Source organism: Amblyraja radiata, chromosome 6 (assembly GCF_010909765.2).
Source record: "Amblyraja radiata isolate CabotCenter1 chromosome 6, sAmbRad1.1.pri, whole genome shotgun sequence".
NCBI classification, from domain to species: Eukaryota; Metazoa; Chordata; class Chondrichthyes; order Rajiformes; family Rajidae; genus Amblyraja; species Amblyraja radiata.
Genome location: NC_045961.1, coordinates 74,830,890 through 74,848,653, shown reverse-complemented (window position 1 = coordinate 74,848,653; position 17,764 = coordinate 74,830,890). Strand labels below are relative to the sequence as shown.

Sequence of the window (17,764 nt, the reverse complement as noted above, 5' to 3'; positions counted from 1 at the left end):
CAACTGCTGTCTGATTATTTCGTTTTATTTATTTCCACACAACTTAGAAACAAATGTTGAAGGGAATCCTCAAATTTAATAAATTTAATTTTCTAAGATAGACACAAAATGCTGTAGTAACTCAGCAGGACAGGCGGCATCTCTGGAGAAAACGAATGGGTAACATTTCGGGTTGAGACCCTTCATCAGATTAATATAAATTTAATTTTCTAATTCTCCACAATTTTTTTTTAAGTGTTTTGGTTTGTCAGCCGGAAGAATGTTATTGAGGTCACAGATTTAATCTCGAATGACTGAATTGGTGATTGCATCGGTGAAAAATGAAATGTAGCTAATATGATTATTGCAAGCTAAGTGCAACTAAACGTTGAATATGTGTCACAGCCTCTGCTTGTAGAAAGGGTTTGCACTTGCTCATTCTGTGCTGCAGCTGTGCTAACACTGTTGGACATGTTGCAGGTGCTACATATCATGATAATGTTGGCATTGCTGTGTATATAGGAGGGAGCACCAATTCTGGTTGTCCTGAATTCTGGTTGCATTTATTCTGGTTATGGGAGTCATTCATGCTCTTATTAGTTAGTTTGTTATTAGTTGGCATCTTATTATTTTAGGTTAGATAGTAAGAACAAAAAAGTGAACATACCAGATCCTCTTTATTCTTATACAAATTGTATCTTTCTGTTACTATCTAATCTGGTAAGAACTATATTCTCTCCCGTGCCTGCTCGTCTGATCTGCACACACCCTCCCCTGGTATGATATATGTAACGTACATCTTCATATCAAAAACCCACCCGCAAGCGTTCAAAATAATACTGCTAGAAATATGTCTTCCACAGCTCACACATGCTAAACTTATTTACAGCCTGTAGCACTTGGAGATGAGGATGTGATGGAGATGGAGATGTGGGATGAATTTGCTGGCTGTCGTGGGGGTACAGGCGACTTCTGCCATGTGGGAACGGTTTCCAGTCACATTTCCAACTTGCAAACTGTTGGAGTTATGAACAGTTCTCAGGAATGGAATCCTGCCTGAAACTGGGGGTGGACAAACAGTGTAGGAGCCATTCATGCTCGGGCATCTTATATTATTTTGTCTAGATATTTCTATTTTGAATGATTGGGGTGGGCTTTAAATACGAAGATGTACAGTGTATATATATATATATCATACCGGGGAGGGTGTGTGCAGATCAGACGAGCAGGCATGAAGAGAAAATACAGTTCTTACCAGATTAGATAGTAAGAAGGCAGATTATTATCTAAATGGAGTCAAGTTGGGAAAAGGGGAAGCACAACGGGATCTGGGGGGTCCTTGTTCATCAGTCAATGAAAGTAAGCATGCAGGTACAGCAGGCAGTGAAGAAAGCGAATGGCATGTTGACCTTCATAACAAGAGGAGTTGAGTATAGGAGCAAAGAGGTCCTTCTGCAGTTGTATAGGGCCCCAGTGGGACCACACCTGGAGTATTGTGTGCAGTTTTGGTCCCCTAATTTGAGGAAGGACATTCTTGCTATTGAGGGAGTGCAGCGCAGGTTTACAAGGTTAATTCCCGGGATGGCGGGACTGTCATATGCTGAGAGAATTGAGCGGCTGGGCTTGTATACTCTGGAGTTTAGACAGATGAGAGGGGATCTTATTGAAACATCTAAGATTATTAAGGGTTTGGACACGCTAGAGGCAGGAAACATGTTCCTGATGTTGGGGGAGTCCAGAACCAGGGACCATAGTCTAAGAATAAGGGGTAAGCCATTTAGAATGGAGACGAGGAAACACTTTTTTCACACAGAGAGTTGTGAGTCTGTGGAATTCTCTGCCTCAGATAGCGGTGGAGGCCGGTTCTCCGGATACTTTCAAGAGAGAGCTAGATAGGGCTCTTAAAGATAGCGGAGTCAGGGGATATGGGGAGAAGTCAGGAACGGGGTACTGATTGGGGATGATCAGCCATGATCACATTGAATGGCGGTGCTGGCTCGAAGGGCTGAATGGCCTACTCCTGCACCTATTGTCTATTGAATATTGACTTCTCTAAATTCAAGTAACCCTTGCTTTCCCTGTCTCTCCATCCCCTCCACTTCCTAGTTCTCCAACCAGTCTGAATGTCCTCCATTACATTTCATCTCTGTTTGCTTTGTTGTTTTTCTTCTCCTAGCAACAATGATCTATTCTCCATTCCTCACACCCTTTGTCTCGTTTTCACACCCTACAATTTCGGATCTCTGCATCTCTCTCTCTCCACTTACTTTCAGTCTGAAGTTTGACCCGAAACATCAATGCTGTCTGTCCCGCTGAGTTACTCCATCTTTTTGTGTCTATCTTTTTTTTAAGTGTCTAAGTTTTTTCCCCACACTTTGGCAAACTGATTTGTATGTAAATTAAGAGGAGCGGTAGGCCAGGCAGCTCGGCAAATTGTCTCGATTATTTCATCATTGTGGCTGATCGGATCTGTGGCCTTGATTCCACATTCCTGTCCACACATGATAACCTTTCACCTTCTGGCTTATCAAGAATCTATCTACCTTCAGCTTAAAAAAGAAAATAACAATTCTACTCCTTTTAGACCACTTTTAGACTTTAGAGATAGGGTGTGGAAGCAGGTCCTTTGGCCCACTGAAGCCTTTCCGACCAGTGATCACCCCGTATGCTAGCACTATCCTACACACAAGAAACAATCTACAAATTTACTAAAGCCAATTAACCTAAAAACCTGTAGTCTGTGTAGTGTACAAGGAGAACATACAAACTCCATGCAGACTGCACCTGGGGTTGTAAGGTATCAACTCTACCACTGCGCCACTGTGCCGCCTCTTGAGGAAGATGTCCGGAGTGATAGATTGCAACCTTCACGTGGTCCGCCCTGTTTCGACGAATGCAATCAACCTGGCGTGCACAATCAAATAAGGTCAAATAGAACAAGTTGTGCTACAACTTTAGGTTGTGCATGCCATACGCAAGAAGAAGGAAGATTTCCAAAGACTATCTTCTGTGCGGATATAAATGCCCCATTTTTTGTCTCTAATGGGATAATCACAATACATAAAATCCCATGTTATGTGATGCATATGTTAGACACCCCCACTTCCCATCACTTCTCAATTATGGTGTCTTCACCTCATAATTATTCTGCAATGAGCTTTTGGTAAGACTGAAAAAGAACAATTGTAAGTTTGAAACCTTATTAATTGTAAAGGGCGGCATGGTGGCGCAGTGGTAGAGTTGCTGAGTAACAGTTCCAGAGACCCGGGTTCGATCCTGAACTACGGGTGCTCTCAGAAGGAGTTTGTACGTTCTCCCTGTGACCTGCATGGGTTTTCTCCGGGCGCTCCGGTTTTCTTCTACACTAAAGACGTGAGGGTTTGGCTTGGTAAAATTGTAAATTGTCCCTCGTGTGTGTAGGATAGTGTTAGTGTGCGGGGACCGCTTGTCGGTGCGAGCTTGGTGGGCCAAAGGGCCTGATTCCGCACTGTATCTCAAAACAGAACTCAATTTTATGAAATAATAAACTGTCCTGTGGTTTCTTCAAGTTTAGTAAAATATACATTAACATTAAAACTAAATATCAAATTCCACCAAGCTTGTTTTTTGCATGTGTTGTCTTCTCCTGGCTAATCATTTTAGGTCCTCTCCAAAGTACTCAAATGATGAACATATACTAGTTTTTGTGGTAAATTTTCATGACTGATGTTTTTCATAAGTGAGATGTCCAGAGCTGGACTTGGCTTCCAGGTTTTGCATAATATCTTTATTTCTATCTTCGGTGCATCTTTCAGTTCTGGTGATAGATATTATTTGGCAATATGCAGAGTACTGCCCTGCCGACTCCAAATTCAGGAGATTCAGAAGATATTGGCTCGATATATTATTTGGATAGATATAAGTTTTGGATCAGCAGCCTTCAACGCACAACATTGAAGCATCTGTGTGTTCAACTCCTGCTTCTGAAAATTCACCACAGTGACATCAGCAAAAACAAATTTCCGAGGTAGGGGTTGAAACATAGACGACATTGAAATAGTACCTGCGAGAGAGGACACATTTATCCCCGTTAAATCAATCCACAGATGACGGGTCTTTTGTAGGTTAATTCTTTAATTTAAAGGATACAATCTAAACCTGATTTAAACTGATACTCCACAACATTGTGCAACTCGATGCCCTTGTGCTCGACCCCTTTCAAAGCAGTGTAAAGAGAGTCTGTAAGAATAATGAGCCAAGACTGTGAATCTCTCCACATTGTTAGCACTAGCACGGTGGCCCAATAGAGACACTGCGTTACTTTAAATCGTACCACCCTGTTTGATGATGCAGAACCAGCGATAAGAAACAGAGAGCAAAGCTTGTTTTGTGGAGGGGTGGGGTGAAAGGAAGGGATGGTGTCGGGTGTTTTTTTACATAGACTGACACTGATTTTAAAATGAGCAAATTCACCAGCTTGCTGCACCAACAACAATCTAAAATTTAGAGGTCACTCAATAAAATTATGTTACACTGTTTATCAAAGAAATGATGTATTCATTACTGCAGTCAAGGTCACCAACTATGGTTAAACGTCTGAGGTCATCATCTTGGACTGGGTATGGCTTTACCAACAGGCTTCGTCACACGCAAGCATTCCAAAGGAGTGAGAGGGCTGTCTGAGAAACAAAGGCATGGTTATAACCCAGCAACCTTCCCTCTCTGCAAGTATCTTAATCGCTTCTAATCACATGGGTTTTTGAACTCTGACCAGACGCAAAAGGAATAAAGTTACTTTTTTTTTGGATGCGTTAAACAACCCAGGCACAAATTGCACCACTGTACAAAAACTATAATTTGGTTCACTTTTTAATGTAAGAATCTTCCATAGTCTGGCATAATGAGATCACTTAGTTTACCTGCATTGTAAAGTATTACTTGATAAATACGAAGGCGGTAACAGGACAGGGTTCTATGAATGCAGTGGAAACTGAGTTTTTAAACCATTGTTTAGATCAGTGGTTCTCAAATGGGGGTACGCGTACCCCTGGGGGTACGTGAAGGCACTCCAGGTGGTACGTGAGATTTTTGCGCTGGTTAGGGGGTACTTGGCTGAAAAAATATTTCACAGCGGGTACATCACTGAAAAAAGGTTGAGAACCACTGGTCTAGATCACCACCTAAGATTGGCCTGATTTTAAATTGCAGAAAAGGACATGGTAAAAGAACAACATAGTAGCACTTCCTACTTGGCTGACTGCAACACAAGTAGGTAGAGTGGTTAAGAAGGTGTATGGTATGCTTGCCTTCATTACTAGGGGCAATGAATATACGAGTCAGGAAGTCACGACATAGCTCTGTCGGACTTTTGTTTGGTCACGATTGGAGTATTGCGTGCAATTCTGGTTGCTGCATTGCAGGAAAGATGTGGCGGCTTTGGAGAGGGTGCAGAGGAGGTTTACCAGAATGCTGCCTGGTTTAGAGGGTTTCTACTATAGGGAGAGGTTGGATAGACTTGCATTGTTGGAACCTCTGAGACTGAGGGAAGGTGATAGAAGTATTTAAAATTATGAGGCATAGATAAAGCCGAAAGTCAGGGAGGTTTTTACCAGGGTGGAAATGTCCAAGACTCGAGGGCATAGCTGTAAGTTGCGAGGGGGAAAGGTGGGGGTAAGTTTTTTAGACGGAAAGCAGTCAGGTCCTGGAACGCACTGCCAGGCATGGTGGTGGAGACAGATATGATAGTGCCGTTTAGGAGGAGGGATATAGAGTGATATGGATCATGTACAGGCCGATGAAATCAGTTTAACTTGGCACCACATTTGGCACTTTTTTTGTGCTGAAGGGCCAGTACCTATGCTGTACTGTTCTATGTTCTTTCTATACAGGACTTAGGGAAGGTTTCACAATCTGCGATGCCACCTCTCAGATGATGCATTATCTGCCCGATTGCCTAATTCTTGATTTATACAGATGTCAGGGGTTATGGTGAGAAGACAAGAGAAAGGGGTTGAGTGGGAAAGATGGATCAGCCATGATTGAAAGGTGGGGTAGACTTGATGGGCCAAATGGCCTAATTCTGTTCCTATAACATAAACTTATGATTGAAACATCTTGTTTCAAATGTGGAGCAGGGAATTTCTCCAGGATTGGAGTCCTGACCAATATTTGTAATTCAGTCAAAATCATGTACAAAAATAAATTCTGGTCATTTTACTTTTGGGAGCTTGTCTGCATAAACTGACATTTCCTATACAGGCACCTCCCGTTTTACGTATGTTTGATGTATGCGTTTTTAAAATAATGCACTTGTTCAATTAATACCAAAGTTTGATTTATGCACGTATTTTTGAAATAACCCGCTCAAATTTACACCTGGCAGCATAATAATGTATATATTTAATTTGCTTTTGAATTTCTACTTTTCAAGAATGTAACCCCTGCGTAAAACGTAAGCTGCCTATTTTACAATAATGCTGCACGTCAGTAAGTATTTCAGTGGATGCAAAAAGTGGTACACATGCAATTGTTAGATTCTTCCTTTCCCGTAGTCTCTGCTAGACATTGCATGCCACTCAATGTCTGACAAGGATTCCATTGATTGGGGGTGATCTCATCACATTTAATATAGTCTCCCATTCCCCATCTTTCTTGGCTACTGTTTATGGACAAATATTCTGGCTCTACGATGAATGTGAAATCAACCCAAAACAAATTTACTGTTCGCCTCAAAGTTTCCCAATCTGGAACATCTGCAGTAAGCGTCTGGCATTCCTTACAAGTACTTCCACCATTATTTTTGATGCAACTAGATCAAGGGGCAGTTTAATCAGGATGGGCCTGGGTCTTGCTTCCAGTATTTGAAACAACTGCATGGAATCAGTGCTTTTATTTTGTGAAGCCACTTGACGCATATGTTTTGGAAGGAACTGCAGATGCTGGTTTAAACCGAAGATAGACACAAAATGCTGGAGTAGCTCAGCAGGACAGGCGGCATCTTTGGAGAGAAGGAATGGGTGACGCTTTGTGTCTGAAGAAGGGTCTCGACGCATATGTTTATTCATTGTGTGTATCGACACCTTTTTTCTACAAAAAGTAACACTGCACAGAATACCATCAAAATATTCAATCTTGATCACATTTATGCTTCTCAATTCACCATAACATATCCAGGTGGGAAACAAGCTTAACTAGTCGTTGCCAGTCTTATGGAGCACAAAATTGCTGGAGAAACTCCACGAGTCTGAAGAAGGGTTTCGGCCCGAAACGTCACCTATTTCCTTCGCTCCATAGATGCTGCTGCACCCGCTGAGTTTCTCCAGCAATTTTGTGTACCTTTGCCAGTCTTATGTTCTGTGAGCTTTGTGTCAACGGATTGTCCTAATTTAAATAGGTATAAAGAAAGAGACCCCATGTTTCCCATGGACAGATGAAGATTCTATATGGATACAGTTGGAGATAGAGAGGAGCAAGTACTCGAGTGTAGCAGTGTTCTAGAAATGACAACCCCACATGGGCAGGATACATGTTGATGGCATTCAGGAGCTGTGATCCTGAAATTTGTGTGATTAAAATCATTGGCAATAATGAGTCGCACATCAGGGTTTGCTGACTAAAGAGGGATGATGATTGAGTATAATTCATCCATTCATCGTCGTTGAAAACATTAGCGATGCAGTGGTGTTGGTTTCCAACGGGAACAGTGACGAACGCACCACACATCTCTGCCCTCCAGTTCCTGCGGACTTCCGCTGCTGGAAGTATAGGATTTTTGTGTGTGTGCTTTACCATCATTCCTTACAATACTATGTACGACAATGATCGCAACGTCTACTGAAGTGTGGATGGCCGTTGGCTCGCCCTTTGACAGGTGTTGTTTTTGGTCCTGCTGGGGATCCACAACCCCTTCCTCACCGGGCAACCCAGGTGGGGGAGACGGTTTAGTCGTTGACTATCCGACCATGGAGCAGGTAGCACTGGATTACATGGTGCCCGTGGTGGGTGGGGAACTCCCCCCGACCTGACCTGAAAAATTCATTCAGTACCATCATGGTATTGGCTTGGTACACAAAAAAGCTGGAGAAACTTCAGTCTGAAGAAGGGTTTCGGCCCGAAACGTTGCCTATTTCCTTCGCTCCATAGATGCTGCTGCACCCGCTGAGTTTCTCCAGCTTTTTTGTGTACCTTCGATTTTCCAGCATCTGCAGTTCCTTCTTAAACACATGGTATTGGCTTGACTTTGTGTATAAACTGTTGACGCTAGATGTTAGAGATGAATTCGTTTTGGAGAAAAAAGTGTGGCATTTTGCGATCAGGTGCTTCAGATCAAGGCCGCAGAATAGAGCTAAAGTCATTTCCGTGTTTATCCTGTGCGCCGTTGAAGAATATGGCATTTGATGTTAGAATCTTTCCACATCACTTCCACATTTTTGGAAAAATGAACTATTAAATGTACCCTATTTTTTGAGAATATGCCTTGAATGTACCTGGGCTGTTGGCTTTAGGATGGTCTTTCTTTGGTTGCACCGGTCGGACCTTGATTACTACACATTTACTTCAGATGTCCTTTGAAGATAGTCTTTTTCCAGAGTTTCTTTTACCATTTTGACTGCACTTTGATTCTTTTCCATAACAAACATATGCCAAATTTTATGATCACTGTTCCCCAATTGCTCCTCCCGGTGCAACATGTACCACTAACCCCCGAGTACTATGTTCAGTACTGCTTCCTTCTTGCTTAAGCTGGTAGAAAGTGAACAATGAATAGAGACAGTTTTGCTCCCTGCCCTGCCTGTACCCCTCTTTGCCTTTAATGCTGATGTTTTTCTAGTCGTAGCATGGTTAAGCAATTGTTCATTACCATTTTTGTACCTTGTTCCAATTGCACCAGCAATTAGCTGTTCTTTCTCCTTCATGTTGTCTAGGGTCCTTTTGACAATGTTCGGAAGACAGGTTTAGGCAGGGCTGTGATGTTGAATAACACACTGTCAAGTATCACTCTTGATTAACCTATTGACGCATTTTACTATTGAAAATTTGGCATCTGCAGACTCACGCCCCAAGCCAGGCGTGGGTGGAGACAGCATAAAAATAAATGTTTTACTTGTTTCTCATGACAGGAGAAGAGGAAAGTATGCATTAGGATGACACACCCAACAGAAAACTCACATTATCTGACACAATGGCATTTTCATGCGTGTATAGTTCCAATCCTTCTTTAGGACTGCAGTCCCGTTGTCCCTGTACCTTTCTGTTTGACTGATCCTGATGGCTTGCTTTGTATCGATTCAAACAGAGGTTTCCAGTCTTCTTTGTTGTGACACACTTTGCAAGGTTTTTCATTTATGGTACCGCACTGAATACCATCTCTCCACATTCCCAAACAGAGCCAGGATCAAACTGGGATGCAAGGTAAAGTTAGAAGCAGGGAACACAATTATGAGATAGTGCTGCGGCAGGTAGTGTTGCTTGCCGCTCTGGTGATATTTAGTTTAGAGATGCATTGCGGAAGCAAGCCCTTTCCGCCCACCGAGTCAGTGCCGACCAGTGATCCCCGCACACCAACACTATCCCACAAATTACAATTATACCAAGCCAATTAATCTACAAATTTGTACGTCTTTGAAGTGTGGGAGGAAACCAGAGAAACCCCATGAAAGGTCATGGGAAGAACGTACAAACTCCGTTCAGAGTAGTACCCGTAATCAAGATCGAACCAAGGTCTGTTGGCACTGTAAGGCAACAACTCTACCACGGTGCCACTCTGGTGCTCTGGATTTGATGCTGACGTCGGGTACTGTTTGCAAATTTTCCCTGTGAATGTGTGCGATTCTTCTCATGTCCCACAGATGTGTGGGTTGATTGGCTACTTATTGTGGGTGGATGGTGGAAGAATCAGAGATACGCATGAGAGATTAGTTTACAATGAAATAAGTGAAGAGACGTGATTTCACCAGCATGTTCTTGATGTACCAAGTGACCTCCTACTTCTTAAGGATATGGAAATAAATAAATTGATCAGAGGATAACTTTATAAATTTCTACTCCACTATTCTTCTAACTGAAGTGGGAACCCAGAGGTTGTCTATTTTTTAGTTAGACATAAAAGATCCCGTGGCACCATATTGAAGGGCAGGTACAGTATGTATTCCTTGACCGTTGTCATCAAACTAAACTCTCAGTTCATTATGCCATGGCCATTTGCTGGATCTTGCTCTGTGCAGGTTGGTTGATGCATTTCCTGTCATGCAGTTTTTGTCGTTCTACTGCAGCAAATGTATCAAACCAACTGCATTGAGCAGAATCCAGCAAGCAGCAGTGGGATAATGAACTGCCATGCTGGTTTAGTAAACAAAATATGTAGAAAGGGTCGAAGAAGGGTCCCGACCCAAAACGTCACCCATCCTTTTTCTCCAGTGATATTGTCCGACCTGCTGAGTTATTCCAGCACTTCATATCTCTGCTGACTTAGAAATATTGGGGATGACATGTTGGTAGTGATTGCTATTGGTGTCTCTGAACTCCAGGCATTCTGGTTCGAACCTCGAGTTGTGTGGAGTTTGCACGATGTTTTCTGTGATTCCTGTAACTTCTCTGTTTTTCTCCCATGTTTCAAGAATGTGCTGTTGACTACTAAATTGACCTTAGTGCTGGTATGTTGGTAATGGAATTTTGAAGATAACAGACAACAGGGAAATAGGGGAATTGGATTAATGGTATTACTTAGAGCTGGGATAGACTCAGTAGGCTGAATGGTCTCCCGTGTTTTGTGGAAATATGAATATTCTTCAGAATTACTTTGGGAACTTCAGAGGAATTATATGTGCAAGGAAGTCTTTATTTATATCTTTACTTCTACAGTTAATGCAGATGCCTTCTGCTTGATAATGGATCTAATATCAACGTGGTTGTTTGTGTTCATTAATCTGTTCTTGATGCCCTCTAGAAAGTGGTGTGTCTTCTGCTGGTCTGTTGTATTGCTTGTAGTGAAGGTGCTCCTGATGTGCTGTTAGTTTGGAAATTCCAGGATCTGTAAAAATGTTCATAGATAAGATCCTGAAAACCAATAGACCACAGAACTGAATGGGATTGTTTACTCCTTGAATATTCGACAGTCACCAGTTGTGGAGTCTTGAGTTAAAGTGTCCCTTAATTTGCCACAAGGTTCCTGAATACATGGTCATTTTCATACATTACCATTAATCCCAGGCAAAACCTAGAGAGGTCAAAGCATGTTAAAAATGTCTGCTAATGATTTTAGACATAACAGAGTTCGACTTGAAGCTGATGGTGTTACCCTTGTGCCTTCTTGCTTACACTGTAGGGGGGTACTTTTTGAACTATCCTTTGTTTGTTGCTGCAGTATATCCAGTCGACAAGCCTATTACATTATGTGGTAGAGGTTTGCATCGAGACCAATGGCACAAATCAAGCACAGAAATCAACGAGCTGCTGCTGAACTGCTTGGGTTTTACCATTACCACGATTAAATATATGTTATAATAATACCCACTGTCAATATACCAAAATACTCTTTGACCATTGCACCTTGAATCTATAGGGTTAACGAGGATATGATGGGTCAGGAGGCAGATGTAATTTAGTCTCATTTAATTCTGGTCTCAGGGCAGCACAGTGACGTAACGGTAAAGCTGCTGCCTTACAGAGCCGGAGACCTGGGTTTGATCCTGACTATGGGTGCTGTGTGTACGGAGTTTGTACATTCACCCTGTAACCCCGTGGGTTTTCACCTGGTGCTCTGGTTTCCTCTCACACTCCAAAGATGCAGAGATTTGTAGCTTAAATGGCTTTGGTAAAATTGTAAATTGTCCCGAGAGTGTAGGATAGTGCTAGTGATCGCTGGTCGGCACAGACTTGGTGGGACAAAGGGCCTGTTTCCACGCTGTATCTCTAAAGTCTAGTCGCAAGTTGGAACCAAGATATTCATGGCCAGGATCATCAAGTTTTACGATTGTACTGGCTAAGGTTATTCTTTGTTTACTCTCAACATTCTTGTCATCAAAATGATCTGCAAAATAAAGCTACAAAGCTTGTTATCGATCAGTCCTTATAATGAAGTGCATTGCACCTGCCGCACATGGAGTGAAGACACCCGTCATCCGGCTGGTAAAACTGCAATGACGGTATTGTGGGACATGGTGCTTCATGAGTGGCAGCAAGGTCAAAGGTCACAGAAACTGTAGCGCTGCCCCTGGGCTGCCCTTCTGACAACTGACCGTCAAAGGCCTTCGTACTGTTTCTTTGTGTCTGATAATCAGAGACATTTGGAAATTAGGGGAAACGAATCAATATAGTTTTTAAATGATTTAAAATAATAATTTACTTATTTAAAAATGATTTAAAATAACCTTGACGTGTTGTGTAATTAAAAGAATTAAAAATCATTAAAATAAAGTTTTAAAATAGGAAGTAGAGCAACTTATTGCTCCCAAGGCAGAAGCCCTATTTGTTGTCTGTACTAATGTAGTAATAAGTTCAATTTAGTTTAGTTTATTGTCATGTGTACCAAGGTACAGTGAAAAACTTTTGTTGCGTAATAAATGCACATTGAACCTGGCTTATGAAGTTTGGTTCCACTATCTTCAATGGACTTGAATTTCAGAAGCAGTGTTCATTAAGTAAGTGGTATCAAATCACGTGTTTGGCGGATAAAACAAACAACAAATATTTGCCCCGTTGGTCTCATTGGAGCTTTGTAACTAATAAAATAACTTGTATAACAGCTTTGAGCTGAAGCATGCCAATTTATTTTTTGCATCAATCTACAAATTTCTTTCTCAGCTCTTCTCCCCTCTCTCAAACTTGAAAGACTCTTTGGAAATGTTAGAATTTTCAGATTACATAAAGGGAATGCCTCATTTGAATCTTTGCAAAGCAGTTCCTTGCAGTGTTTTATTGAGAGAGAAAACTGGTAAAATAATAATCCTAATTTTCTCATCACTAGTTTACCACATATATTAATGATAACGATCTACCAATATAAAACCCATCTTATCCTGCTGTGGAAAACAAAATCTTTGGCACATGGGCAGTATTTACCAAGCAAACATATGGTTGCTGTTGATCTTCTGTCAGATCAAAAATGAAGGTGGACCTGTTTTCAGTCTTTGTTTTGTAGCATCAGTCATGGATCAACAAATAATCAGTTCAACTATCAACTCGTCTATTTCAGCATTTGGCTTTTGTTAGGGAACATTTGTAGAAAGGTTGTGCTATGTTGAATCGATGTGACATGTTGCTCCATATGAATGATGAATAAAGGTTTTCAAAGCAAGCCATGACATGCCCAAATGTATTTTGAACAAATAAGTCAAAGGTTTTAGTCATAATTCTTTGAAAAATTAATAATTTGAGCAGCTTGTAATTAGGGATTGCATATTATTCTGAAATGGTTATAAATTTCAACCCACTTTGCTTTAAATAAGTCCCTTGTTTTTGGTTATTAGGCTAGCAGCGGCATGTATTCATTTTGAAATTGAAGGCTACAATAGAAATATTTGCAAAGGGATTGTTTTTGGCATCGTTTTCAATTGCAAAGTCTGTACTTTTCAATTTCAAAGTCCAAATGAGATAGAAAAAAATGTTCTTGTGTGCTCTGACCTAAAGGGATCAATAAATAGATTTGGGAATCTGTTTAATTTTAACCATATATTAACCTGACTTTTTTTTTTCTTGCCTTAGTAAGATTTCTTTACCAAATGCTCATAAGCAATGCAGCATTGTAGCACACCTTGGTTAAGTACTTGCTTAAGTGCATATTTAAATGAAGTGTTTCACTCTGGAAGATGTCGAACTTCACCGCAAAAAACAAGTTTTATATGTACATTTGACACCACGATTACAAGCGGGAGGAAGTGTTAAACACTACTTTGGAGTCCCTTTTTGGAGTAACTTGGCATTTTCTGAGTGGGTGAATACTCACGAAAAGTTTACTCAAATAGACACTTGAAATCTAGAAGTAATCTGATGTGTCATGAGAGACTAAAACGAGGGTGGAATGTTTATGTAATACAGACGTCAGGAATGGTCGCAGCCCACATGCTGTGCAGTCATGCTATAACAGGTAATAGACAGAGCCACTCAGTTCCACGGGTCGCCCACATCGACAGGTTGTCAGTTTTGTTTCATTAGAAGATTTTTGTCCCTCTTTCCTCACCCCTCCCCTTTCTCCATTGCCTTTATCTCGGCATTGGACTTCAAAGGAAAGGATATTATACTGAGCTAGCCTCCCTTGTGTTCTGTGTAACTAAGCTGGTAATTCACTTCGTCTTTTCAGGACAACGTAAATGTTTTCTTGAAGGGCTGTCAGAAAATTGGCTTGAAAGAAGCACAGCTGTTTCACCCAGGAGATCTACAGGATTTATCCAGTCGCGTCACTGTCAAGTAAGTGCAGCTTTTGTGTTTAATGAACTCATGACATCGGTAGTCCAGAGCTGGCAACGACTGCTGTATGCTTTTAACGTGCATGTGTGTATTTTTCCCTGAAGCTGATGTGTCTTTGTTTTCGCTGGTATTTATGCTTTTAACTATATACAGTAGTTCTATTGTGGAAAATGTGAGGGAAGAACATGATTTGGATTGATAAATGGCACAACCAATCTTTTTAAAATGCTTCCTGTAAAGCAATAGTGAAGGATTTGAGTGAAATAAATTTCTGCTGTGGGTTATTTCGGCTGCAGCTCGAAATTATTTGAAACTGTCATTGATATCTTCAGTTACAAAAACGTTCTGCTGTCTGCGAAACCTGAAGTGAAACTAGTTGAGATTTAGTGGAAAATTACAGGTTGGATGAATGGAATCAAACTACATGTTCTTTCTGCCTTACAACTATTGATCCTTATACAGGACCTTTATGTTTCGTTATAAGTCCATTTGCGAATGAAAGATTTATTTTTGTAAAGTCTTGGCTTTTAGTGGAAAGTTTACATGGTGTTGCAGACCTGGAAAATTAAATAATGGTTCAGTAATCCTAAAGTGCTCAAACTGAACCAACCTGTATGGAATGTTTTTTTTTGTAGTTTTGTAATGTGGTGTTGCACGTAGTTATTTAGAGAGGTAATCTATACATGTCAGTGCAAATCTTGAATATAATGACTACCCTGCTTGTATTCAAATATTTGTTGTCTGTGCCATTAAAAGACTTGTCAAGCAATCTTTCTATAATATTTCTAAGGCCACGGACTTCCATTCATATTTGTAACATTTTGCCATGTTCAGACCAGATCTAAATCGTTGTTTATTTTCATGCTATGTATGAGGTTATTGCTGGTTTACAAACACTTATTGGTGTTCAGCCCAGCAAGGCCTTTTTTCAAAATAATAATTGGTAACTAAAGTTGTGAGAGTGAAGAGCTGATGTTGCGTGAGTTATGATGTTTCTGACTCCTGATGCCCTGATTTTGTATAGTTGACTTTCCTGATTTTGCTTAGACTTACTGATGAGATCTTTAGAATGGCAACAACATGATCTGATCAGAATAAAGCACATCAAAGTAAAACCTATTGAGTTTTACTTGATTGGAGTGAAAAACATTTCTGCTGTGGATTATTTTGGCTGAAGCTCATAACAGCAGGAACCATATCTCTTAATCAAAATCAAAGCCGGCCACACATTTGATACTATTATCCAAGCCTATTTTTGAGTTCGTTCAAGCATTGTATCTGTTTGTGAATGGATAGCAATGGTTCTAGAGTCAGAGAATTTGAATGGATATTCTCTTTCTGTTTATATTTTTAATATAACTATCAACACACTCCGATGAGTAATTTAAAAACGCACTGTTGTCAAATTGTAGAATATGGTGTGACATTTCTATGTTTGGTTGAAATGAGAGCTTAGCAGTAACTTTGCATGTTTTTTTTATGTAGTGGTCAATGGGAGAATAGCATAACCAGAATAGATCTTTTACTCAACAGAACTTGGACATTGATTCTGAAATATTGAAAGGAAAATAATTACAATGGAGATTTGCTCCAATTAGTTCAAAATGATAGATGGTGGTCAAGCTATTTTATTTGGGAATGATATTTTTATGTTGGTCGATCTTTAATTACAGTTTTAATTACAGCTTTAATTACAGTTTTTTCTATTGTGTGTATAGATTGAAGGGAAAGAGAAGCGCGAGGTCCGGCTGGTGGTGTGGCGCACTTTATTCGTCCAAATATCTTTTATTTTTCCTTGTTCTTATTTTATTGAAGGCAATATTAGAGCAGCATAGCTGGTAGAAGTGCTGCCCCACAGTGCCAGCGATGGAGTTCGATCCTGATCTCGGGTGTTCTCTGCGTGGAGTTTGCACGTTCTCTCTGTGAACATGTAGGTTTCCTTCGGGGGCTCCGGTTTCCTCCCACATCCCAAAGACGCGTGGATTTGTAGGTTGATTGGGCTCTGTTAATTGCTCCAAATGCGTGGTGAGTCGATGAGCAAGCGGAATAACATAGAAGTAGTGTGAAAGGGTGATCGATGGTCAGCTTGAACTCTGTGGGTCAAGGGCCTGTTTCCATGCTGTATCTAAAATGAACTAAATTTGGAAAACTTTGGACGACTTCAGTCTTCAAAATGGTATTCCAGTTTGCTTTTCCCTTCTGATTGAAGGAATTTTTTTAATGCTATGTGCAGGAATAAATATGCATTTGGGACTGTATTGGAGCAGCTTAAGAGGTGTTATAAATCGGGTGCATGACAATTAGTATTGATTCTCTGAGATACAGAGTTTGTATCCCAGATCCAGCACAGTGGCTCAGCGGTAGTTGGTGCCTTACAGCGCCAGAGTCCTGGTTTCGATCCTGACTACAGGTGCTGTCTGTACGTAGTTTGTACCTTCTCCCTGTGACTGTGTGGGTTTTCTCCAGGTGCTCCGGTTTCCTCCCGTGCTCCAAAGAAATAGAGGCTTGCAGGTTAATTGCTTTTGTAAACGTTCCCTTATGTGTAGGATAGTGCTAGTAGACGGGGTGATCGCTGGTAGGCGGGGATACGATGGGCAAGGGCCTGTTTCTATGCTGTATCTCTAAAGTAAAATCTAAAGAGACTGCATTTTCCTCAGACCTCGTAGTCATAATCACACAGCACGGAGGTAGGCTCTTCGGCCCACTGTGTCTAGACTGACCATCAAATACGTACCTATACTAGAAACCAGGATCTGTGGATGCTGGTTTACAAAAAGAAACAAAAAGTGATGGAGAAACTAAGCAGATCTGGCAGTATCTCTGAAGAACTTGGATAGGTGACGCTATGGGTCCGATGTATTCAAGAGAGCGTTAGATATAGCTCTTTGGACTAACGGAATTGAAGGATATGTGGAGAAAGCAGGAATGGGGTACAGATTTTGGATGATCAACCATGATCATATTGAGTGGTGGTGCTGGCTCAAAGCCAAATGGCCTACTCCTACGCACAATTTCTATGTTTCTATGACCCTTCTTCAAATTCTACCTATGCTAATTCCATTTTCCTGCATCTGGTCCAAATCATCGAATTATTATTCCCAACTTTAAGCTATTTATCTTGGATGTATCTGACACGAGTATCATTCTACGATATCACCTGATGACAGATCTGGTGCTAGGAAAACCACAATATTTGGAAATAAACATCCAATGTGCAAATGTTCTATGATGAAAAATGTGGGCAAAGATTTGGGAAGATAAGATTTGGCCAATTGTCCTGCAGGATGGAAACACACCCTACAGCCCACTGAGTTCACTCCGCCCATTGATCACTTTCTCACACTAGTTCTATGATATACCCACTTTTCCATCGGCTCCCAACACAATTTGGGCAATTTACAGA

General features: G+C 40.9%; 1 protein-coding gene across 12 annotated transcripts in view; it reads left to right on the top strand.

Moving 5' to 3' along the window:
- The window catches only part of LOC116974495 (LIM domain only protein 7-like), a 214,372-nt gene that overhangs the window by 78,930 nt on the left and 117,678 nt on the right, over positions 1-17,764 (top strand). For all 12 annotated transcript variants that reach the window (XM_033022998.1, XM_033022990.1, XM_033022989.1 and 9 more), the window contains exon 4: positions 14,255-14,361. In XM_033022998.1, the coding sequence (XP_032878889.1) occupies positions 14,255-14,361 (107 nt within the window). The remainder of the gene's footprint in view (positions 1-14,254; positions 14,362-17,764) is intronic.